Genomic DNA, 10,415 nt, shown 5'->3' on the forward strand with positions numbered 1-10,415 from the left:
GATGGCCTGAAGGTTCTAGATGGAGAGCCATTAAGAAGGATTGAACAACTGGCTGTGGTAACCAGGGCCATGACCCATCTTATCCAGTTGTGGTCAAAGCCATACGCTTTAAGAACTTCCCTGATGTATGACCAGCTTAGCTTATCATAAGCTTTCGCTATGTCAAGCTGTATTATCATACCTGCTTGCTTATTAGTCTTGAGGGAATGAACCACTTCATGAGCTTGAATGATATTATTGAGAATTTTTCTACCTTCCACATATCCAGTCTACTCCTTTGACACAAGCGTTGGGAGAAGGGGTTTGAGTTTGTTAGCAATAACTTTGGAAATGATTTTATACACCACATTGCACAAGGCTATGGGTCTAAATTTGTCTGGTGTCATGGCTTTTTCCTGTTTAGGGATTAAGGCTATGAAGGAAGCATTAAGCGCTTTTAGAATTGTTCTTGATTTTCTCGAATCCTCCACCACATCAAGAATATCATGTTTGACTATTTCCCAGCATGTTTTGAAGAAGTCTACATTGAAACCATTCGGGCCTGGAGCCTTCCCATTGTGCATCTCTTTGATTACTTCTTTGACTTCTTCTTTTATCACTGGTCTGTTGAGATTACAATTATCTTCCCTGGATACCAGTTTTGGAATATGCTGAGTGAAGTCTTTAATAAATTGAGATCTTTCTGCAATGGTCTCCTCTGCTATGCTTTGAAAATGTTGTACCAGAACATATTCCATTTCCTTGTGAGTATTTAGCTCTTTCCCTTGAGGATCTCTAAGTTTTGTGATATGATTATGTGCCCTGTGTTCCATGGTAGACTTGTGAAAGAACCTAGTATTTCTCTCCCCTTCTTTAATCCATTGCACTCTTGATTTCTATCTCTAGAAGATTTCCTCCTGCTGGCATCTGTTGTCCCATTCTTGTTGAAGAGAGTCCGCTTGCATTTTCCTTTCCTCTGTGAAGCCTTCTGTGATGAGAATTTGGTTGGTTTCCTGTAATTTTTTTCCACTTCTCTTTTGGCTTTAAAAATATTGCCAAACTCATTTTTGTTCCATTCTTTAAGCCTTAGCTTGATGTGTTTGAGTCTCTGTTGCAGGAGGAACATTTTTGTGCCTTGAGTGGGCATGTCTTCCACCCACCATTTTCCAATATTAGTGATGAAGTCAGGGTGAGTGAGCCAGACATTTTCAAACCTGAAAGGTTTGTTCCTCGGAGTGCCAATGAATGAAGCTTCTAGCTGAATGGGCCAGTGGTCCGAGCCTCCGAAAGGGAGGATCAAAGCTGTCATGATACGGCCAGTGAGAAGGAGGTCCTCTGAGATTATGAATCTGTCTAGTTTCGAGGCAACTTGAGAAGCTCCTCCTCTCTTGTTATTCCATGTGAAGGTACCATTTATTGTTTCCATATCCACCAGTCTCATGTTGTTTAGGAAGTTCTAGAAGGCAATTGAGTCTCTTCCAAGTGTTTTGGTCCCTCCTTTTTTCTCTGTGAGAGATCTGATCATGTTGAAGTCCCCTCCCAGAATCCAGGGCATTACTGGGTGTCTCTCTCTCAGCTCCTCCAGTGAGGTGAGGAGCCTGAGTTTGTCTTCAAGATGTTGAGGACCATAGACATTTGTGATCATGTAACATTCCTTGTCCCCCAAAGGTTGGATAACCATTGAAAGGTGGTTTTTGGATGCCTCAGCATCCAAGATTCCAAATTTTTGAGGATTCCATAGAGTGAGAATTCCTCCCACTGTATTATTTGCTTCGACTTCTAGGTACTCATATTTTATAAGAAATTTTCTATGTATTTCTCTGATTTTTTCTACAAAGCATTTTGTTTCCTGTATAAACACCATATCTGGTTTTTCTTCTTTTATTTTGTTACTGAGATTTCTTTGTTTTCTTTTACTTCCTAGACCTCTAATGTTCCAGGTTGTAAGATTCATAATGATGGGTTTGTAAAAGAGTAATTGGTGAGATCTTTCATCTTACCTGAATTAATCATGAGTTTCCCACACTCTGTCAGCAGTTCATTCTGTCTCTTCCTTCCTCTTTTCTTGCCTGGGTTTTTGGTGGAGTGTCCTAGTGTTATCTCCATTGATTTAACCCCTCTGTTCTCCTGGCTATCGTGGTTCCTTTTGACTCCTACAACCTTTGTTTGAGACCTTTGGAGGAATAGCTGTTGTACTCTGTCAAACTCCTCTTGTGGTAGAGAGTCAATCCCTTTGTTGGTTCCCTGCTCTAGAAACTTTTCTAGATCAAGATTCTCCCTCTCAAGAATCTCCTGTAGGTCGTGGTCCTCCGTACCACCTTCACTTGGGGTCATCTCATGGTCCTTGCCAAGTTCCATAGTGGTTGGTAGATCCTCCTTTTGTTCATTATTTTCCTGTATGATTTCCATGCTATCCTCTTTTTCCTTCTCTGCATGATTGTCCTCTAGTTCCTTGTTTGTTCCATTCTTTCCCCCTTCTTCTTCTAAAATCTCGAAACTGTTATGACTTGGTAGCTTGTTCTCGCTAGGTTTCTTTTGGTACCTTTTTCCCCCTCCTTTCCCTCTGCCTCCCACTTTGGTGAAACCTTCATGGTCTTTTCCTGTGTTGGTTTTCAGGTTGTCCTCCCTTTTGTTGAGTGGGCAATCTCTGAAGAGGTGTCCATGTTCATGACATTTACGGCATCTGAATGGGATGTGTTCATAGTCGACTGCCTGTACCCATTCCTCATCATAAACTTCCAGGATGACTTCATCAGGGAGTGCTCCCGATAAGTCCATTTCTACACATATGCGGGCAAAGGAGGTATATTTACCTCACAGAGTCGCCTCTGATATCTTTATAAAATGACCTAATTTATTGCCTATAGCTTTTAAGGATTCAGGCAGCCAATAATCTAAAGGTAAGGAGTATAATCTAATCCATATCGGGACTGATGTGAATGTTTCTCACTCCGGGACAAAGTTCATCACCCAAGGTCGCATGTAAAGGCCTGCGATAGCATAGAAGTAGGGTCCTCTTTTGAATACTCTATATTTGTCCTCTAGGTTAGTGAAAACCATTGTGAAAAAACCCTTGGACCCAAGATGTAGATTTATTTCTCCCTTCGGTTTCTAGTTGTTTCTTATCCATGTGTACAACGCTTTCTCCGTGGGCCATATACCCATAAACTTACATATGACTGCGTAAGTCGCCATGTGATCTCTGTGCACCTGTAGTGCAGGATCATTTAAGACCACCCAGGGTTTAATGTTTGTCTTGGGCTTGCAGGGTCCTGTCGTAGATATGTTCTCAGTTCTCTGACTGTTGTCTCTTGATTTCGTTTCCCTCCTAACTTCCTCGTGGATCCCTTCCTTTTCAAGGGATTTGCTACTTTCCGGCTTTTGAGTGCCAATTGTCTTGTCTCTGCCTCCGTTGGTTTCCAGAAATTGTTCAGACTCGCCTCCTTGCTTCTGTTTGAAACCACATTACTGTAGGAGGGAGTGAAGCTCCCCCCTCCGTGCTCCTCCATAGTTACCAGCTTGCTCTTGTCGCTCCCTGTTCAAAACCCTAGTCCCAATCCCTCCAAGCCCCGGATCAATCCCCTCCAAGTCCTTATCCATTATTATTATTATTATTATTAATATTATTAGGAATAATAATAATAATAATAATAATAATAATAGTGAATCATAGTCAACCGTGGTCAAACATGCTCAAATGTCGCTTTGTGACAAAGGTTGTCTCAATATGAGAATCAACCATGGCCAACCATGGTCCAACGTCACATTGTGACAAAGAATTAATTATTATTATGTAAAGATGAATTAATTGTTATATTTTTAGATATCATTTTTTGGGATTCAATTGCGTTAAGAAAGTCATTCATCTATGACCATTTCCATGAGAGGTAGTTGTAAGTGACTCATTTCTCATGATTTTTGAATAGTCCACTTAGCACTCATTGCATCGGGTGATGCTCACATGGGTGAAGAAGTGGGATTGAAAATATTTAATTAAGAAAATATTATTATTGTTTAACAATAATGAACTATTTAACTATTATTTATTAATTTTGATGAGTAAATTATTATTATTATTATTATTATTATGATTATGACTTATAAAATAAAATAAAATAATTTTTTTTATATTTTTTCCAAACACAATATCAATTTTTTTTTTGAATAAAATAAGTAATTATTTATTTACATTTCATAAAAAATGAATAATATATTATTATTATTATCATTAATGGTTTGTGTCATTGATAGAAATGAAGCCTTATGGGTATATCAACCACATTTACTAAAATAATTATTGTTATTATTAAATAAGTATTGTTATGAAGATTATTATTGTTAATTAATATTGCTAATATTATTATGAGTTAAAATGTTAATAATAATAATAGTATTATGACTTATTATTATTATTAATTAATATTACTAATATTATTATGAGTTAATATTATTATTATATTATCAATATAATAATCATAAATATATAAATATATAAGAATATGATTGTTATTATTTATATAGTTAGTTTGAAAAAAAATACACATAATAATTATTAATGTGGTTGATATAGCCTATCGACATATATCAACTACATTGGAAAATGTGGTTGTATATATCTTCATATATGCCTATCGGCGTATATCACCCACATTGATAAATGTGATTGTGCTAGTATATATATATATATATATTTGTGCAATTATTTAATTGAAGGTCTCATACATATAATTAAAAAGGCTTTAGTGTGATTGGAAAGGATTAATAAAGTGTCAATCTATGGTTGTCTGGTGAATCTACAAGAGTCGTTGGCTTTGCCCCACCATGCACTTGCTCGAAAACTGTGGCATTTACACCACTCGAAAAACACACTGAGATGAGGCGTTGCCACTTGATCTTCAAATTTAATGCTGAAAGCCCGGCCTGGTGCCAGAGGGCCAAAGCATTAATGCTGAAGGCTCTTCCACTTTGAAATCCATAGTGGATGGATCCGACGATGCTTCTACTAACCCTAACCTCTCCTCTGTCTGTCAAACTCGCTCATTTCACATTTGTGTGTGGAATTTCCCGAGTGTTGTGGCTTTGCAACTTCATCAAGATCGGTAGGGGATACTATGGCGGTTCTATGAATAATTTCAGGGTTCATGGAGGACACTACGACGACACCGGACCTCCATGCTCCGTCGTTCCCTGGCGAGCACACAGGTAATTTCGTAAGTGTTCTCCGCCCATGCTCTGTGTTCAGTGAATTCCTTCACTTTAAACGATTATTGCTAAGGTTACTCATGTTGCAGGTGTTGCTTCGGTTGCTACCTCGTTCCTTCTAGTTGAACCACAATGCGTGAGGAATGTCTTCCCTCCGAGGTAAGGTTTTAGATTTGCACTGAGAACCCCGCTATTTCTTTTGCTTATTAATGTAGAGAGGTTTTAACTATCGCATGATACTACAAGCCTTCGGCTCTACCTCGCCTGGAGTGGCTCTTTCTTAGGTAAGGAGGAAACATGAAGCACTTGGTCTTATATCAGGTTTTCTTTTAAAAATTGTACATGAATTTCGAGGGTTTAATCCTCTGTTTTTCTCTCACAGGTACATCCTTTGTCCAACGTCTTTCTTGAAGCATAGCCATGGAAGTTCCCCTAACAGAGTACTCGTCCTCGGTGCTTTCAGGTTGGTCTGCCATGAAACCCTCTTATGGCATTGAGAAAGGGGAATTTACTTTGTTTTTGTCTTCTGTTGAAAGTAGTTAAGCATTTGATCATTTAGCCGATGAGAGGTTTTGCTGGCCTTGAGTGAAGCTTGACCAATCCTTTACCGTATAAGTAGTTTTTAGATTTCCATAAGAGGTTACCTCGATATACAGTTTCCCTATTTGTTTTTATAGTGTTTCTGGGTGCTCAACCCGACTGCACAATGTATTCACTGTGTATTTATAAATTATGACTCGAAAGGTTTATACTTGTAATATGATACTTAGGCTACTTTTTCTTTGTTTATTTGAAGTTATAGTTTTAATGGTTTCCTTTAAACTCTGTTGAGGCCGGTTGGCTTTGGGTCTGTCCTCGAGGATTCGATTGAGATCCAGAATGGACCTTAACTACTCTGTCGTGAATGAATATATATATATATATGCATTCAGTAATTTAGTTGGTGATTATATATATATATATGCATTCAGTAATTTAGTTGGTGATTAAATTGAAGAGAATTCCGATAGCTTCAGACTGACTGTCGCCCTTCGTATATTGAATGAATTCCTATGTTGTTCAATGGTAGTGATAAGGGTTCCACCGTTGCATTAATATTGATTTGTATTCTATTCTCAAATAGCTGTTGTTTCTGATCATTCTTAAATTTATGTCTATCGCCGAAATCTCAAAATTGCTAGGAGAAGGAATTTATCTTACATGCATTTTTTAAATGTTTTCTATGTAATTGCTTGAGACAGTATTGTGCTATTTATCTTACCGTTTCTAGGAATAAACAATTCAAGCTTAGAATGAAATTAACATAATCAATATATTTCGGTCATCTATTTAATAGATTATATCATTTCGTTATCTCAACCCAGAGAACATAATCCTAATAAAAGATAAAATCTACTTACTACCTTTTCGTTCTTAATACATCAGAATATGCTTAAAGATTTAGCTATAACAATGATTTTCTGTTCCTGGCTGAAAATAATGCTTGCCTTTCTAGGAGTTAAATAATAAGTCCAGAACTGGTCATTCCCTATTTATGATTGTTTTAGAGTTGTATAAATACTCTCTGATAAAATCTACTTACTACCTTTTCGTTCTTAATACATCAGAATATGCTTAAAGATTTAGCTATAACAATGATTTTCTTTTCCTGGCTGAAAATAATGCTTGCCTTTCTAGGAGTTAAATAATAAGTCCAGAACTGGTCATTCCCTATTTATGATTGTTTTAGAGTTGTATAAATACTCTCTGTTTTTCTGGAAGGTCTCACCACCAAGTCATGGACCCAGCAATTAGTCATGGACCCAGCAATTACGTTCAACGTCCCCCTCTCCGAACACTTCCTGCTTCTGACAGTCACTAGGCATACACAGTTTGGGATCTTGGGCTTCAGGACTATTGTCCAGCCTCAAGTCGCATATCAATTCGATTGTTTGGCATAGTTTTATTTCCCACTGTTTCCTTCTACGCAATTCAAAGAAGAAAATCTAAGTAACCCTCCTCCTTTTCCTTTTCCTTTCCCACTGTTTCCTTCTTCGCAATTCAAAGAAGAAAATCTAAGTAACCCTCCTCTTTTCCCTTTTTTCCTTTTCCTTGTCCCCAAAGAAGGGGAAGAAAGACAAACCGCTGTTTCTAATTGTCCAAAAAGTTATGTAACTGATTTCAATTGAGTTTTCTTAACAAAACTGTTTAAATTCTTTGAACAAAAATATCATAATGCTCTTAACAAAACTATTTAAATTTTTTAAATAAAAATATCATAATGTTCTGGCTTTTCGAGCCTTAATTCTTTAAGAATTGTGTTAAGCGAAAATAAAACTTTTATGAAATTTGGCCTAAAATTTAGTTAAAACAAAATAAATGTCTGTGTAAGAGGTTAGGTTCAGTTTTCTTAACAAAACTGTTTAAATTCTTTAAACAAAAATATCATAATGTTGTTAACAAAACTATTTAAATTCTTTAAATAAAAATATCATAATGTTCTTAACAAAACTGTTTAAATTCTTTAAATAAAAATATCATAATGTTCTGACTTTTCCGGCCTTCATTCTTTAAGAACTGTGTAAGTGTTAATTTTTTTTTTTTTTTTTCCTTTCTTCATTCTTTTTTTTTCCTGAAATTCTGCGTAAAACTTGGTAAAAAAGAAAAACTTTGGTAAAACTTGGTAAAAAGAAAAAACTTGGTAAAAAAGCAAAACTTGGTAAAAACAAAATAAATGTTTGTGTAAGAGAGGGTGTTACATAGTCATGTCTGAGTTAAATGAAACTTATTATTTAGTATTTGACATTTGACTCATATATGAAATTTATTAAAAAAAAATAACCTTCAGATTTCTACTGAATTTAAAACGGCCTAAAAAAAGAGCTTTATGATTAAATGAAACTTATCAGGTACCTTATTATTCGTAGATGAAGCTTATTATTTATCTGTTAGTTAAACTCGGCTTAGATAAACTTATTATTTAGCTTATGAATATCATAGATGAAGCTTATTATTTTAGCTAACAATTTAGCTTATGTACATAATATGATAGATAAAGTTTATTATTTTCCTGTTAGGTAGACTAAGTTTATTATGAAAAGATATATCCAAACAATTTTCATTCACCAGTACGATGAAATAAATATATCCACCGTCTTTTTAAAGAAACTTTCGAATCATGTAAATATATCCACCGTCTTTCAAAAAACTTCCGAATACGTTCACAAAATTGATATAAAAACAGAAATAGTTAATAAAATGGTACTAACGGCAGCGGCTAACCAGCCTGCCATAGCGCATTAAATGTCTGCCTGCCATAGCGCATTAAATGTCTGAGGTCTGAGAAGATGTACGTTAGCCAGCCTGCATGTTTAATGTCTGAGGTCTGAGAAGATGTACGTTAGCCAGCCTGCATGTTTAATGCCCTATAGCAGGCTGGTTAGCCGGCTGACCTAACAGAGTGCTCTGAAACAGTTAATAATTTATTGTAATATTTTATATGGGTTACTTATTAATTGAAACTCACGATTGGCCAAACCAGCAAGATATCGAAGCTTCCATTCCCGACAAAACAACAATTCGAGATGAGAGACTTCAAAATTGCGAAATATACAGTACCAGTCACTCAGGACGTCCCTACTTCCTTACTGTGGAAAATCTGAGAAGCAAAAACCAGTGAGGATCGCCTTTGCTGGAAGCCTGGAACGATAAAAGAATTCATCGTTCACGCAGGAAAGCAAAAATAACTATACAAGAGAAGATATTTCCGTTTAAAGATTGCCATTTTACGAGGAAATATCTTTCTTTTTTATTTTCTTTAGAGGAAGACGGTTATTTTTCAGCCAAGAAATCCGGTCTGCCTCCACACCGCGTTTCGAATCCGGCTCATCTCTCGGCCCTTCAGCCCGACGCCTTGCAAAATGGAGGCCTTGGTAAAAACACAGCAGCGGGCGTCCTCCCTCGCCAGGTACTCGTGTGGCGGCAGCCTATCCCCCTTCTCCTCCTCCTCCTCCTCGTCGCGGGCCATTTCGACATCCATGGCAAAGGGGTTCTGCTCTTTCAGGTAGTCGACTCCCAGTATTTTGCTCCAGTCCGGCACGTTAACGGGCGCCGATTGATGATGTTGCCGGAGACCGGCGTCGGACGAGGAATCTCCCATCCTCGGAATCATCCACAGGCTCCCGCGGAATCCGGTGCTGCGTATGACAAATTGTCCCTCCATACAATTATTAATTTTACGATCTTCAACAGCTTCAAGATCAGCTTCCTTAAGGTCGACAGGCCACAGGTCTTCCTCCCACAGCTCGTTTATTTTGTCCGACGATGTCGGAGATGACGAAGCCAAGTATCTATCCATGCGATTCGATTCGAACCACTGACGGGGTTTCTTGATCATGCCGGCAGTCAAGAGTTCGATCCACGCCAACGCCAACAAAAATCCAACAGATGCTCTGATCCTTTTTCTTGATTTTCCGTAGAGAATTCTTCAACAGATCGTTTCCAGAGCCAGGCAATGAGTGCCTTGGGCCTGCTTCGGATCCCCTCCCGGATACCGCCCGTGCTCATCTCTTCAGGCCTCCACACTTTGAAACCCGCAACCAGCCTGCCATTTATTCTGCTCCCTCCATCCCGAATTTCATTTCATTTTGCGCACATTTGATCGCGTTGACACGCCACGGAGCGCACTACGTATTTGGCTTGCCACGCGTCACTTTTAATCAGAATGAAAAATATCGAAGTGGATGTGATCTTTCCACCTGGATAGGCCGCCGACAATACAAGGTGACCCCATCTGCAACGACCTTGTGTGGGGCTGCAACATTGAATTGCCCATACAATGACATTGGTGGCACAAATTTATTTTGTGAAATTAAACGATGAGGAAGGAGATTCCTAACACGTTGTTGTCCAGGAGGGTCATGACTTTATTATTATTATTAATTTTTTTTAATACCAAGTTGAAGGGGTTCATATTTTATTTGTTTTAAAAAATGCATTTTTCCATTTCATTGGCAGATTCTAATTATTAAAGATGAGGTATCTCACCTAATAATAACACCATTTTATTATAATTCTCATATTGCTGGACTGTGTCGATCATACTTTGACTTAACTACAAAAATTAAATATAATCTCTGAAAACCCATCAGTAGTAGTAGAAATAAAGATGTTTTCGGAGAGGAGAGAAGAGCTTATGAAGCGGGACAAAAGGTATGGTACAGATAAAAGTAGTTCGAATATTATAATTTTGGAAA

At 37.5% G+C, this 10,415-nt stretch overlaps 1 protein-coding gene and 1 long non-coding RNA gene across 3 annotated transcripts; one reads left to right on the forward strand and one right to left on the reverse strand.

Annotated features, from left to right (window-relative positions):
* Positions 1 to 4,832: 4,832 nt before the first annotated feature.
* Positions 4,833 to 5,942, forward strand: LOC149184574 (uncharacterized). Of its 2 annotated transcripts, none has more exons than XR_016257790.1 (3): positions 4,833 to 5,189; positions 5,271 to 5,340; positions 5,564 to 5,942. It is a non-coding gene; the product is annotated as an uncharacterized LOC149184574 (long non-coding RNA). The 2 variants fall into 2 exon arrangements; XR_016257789.1 differs by having other exon boundaries at positions 4,849 to 5,181.
* A 2,691-nt stretch (positions 5,943 to 8,633) lies between these two features.
* Positions 8,634 to 9,762, reverse strand: LOC149184575 (protein S40-6-like). Its single transcript, XM_089417614.1, has one exon. The coding sequence runs from the start codon at positions 9,554 to 9,556 to the stop codon at positions 8,999 to 9,001; it is 558 nt and encodes a 185-aa protein (XP_089273740.1). The 5' UTR covers positions 9,557 to 9,762; the 3' UTR covers positions 8,634 to 8,998.
* Positions 9,763 to 10,415: the final 653 nt, after the last annotated feature.

Source organism: Pinus tabuliformis, chromosome 3_2 (genome assembly GCF_031772625.1).
Source record: "Pinus tabuliformis cultivar Carrire ecotype Pingquan chromosome 3_2, CPIR1, whole genome shotgun sequence".
NCBI lineage: Eukaryota > Viridiplantae > Streptophyta > Pinopsida > Pinales > Pinaceae > Pinus > Pinus tabuliformis.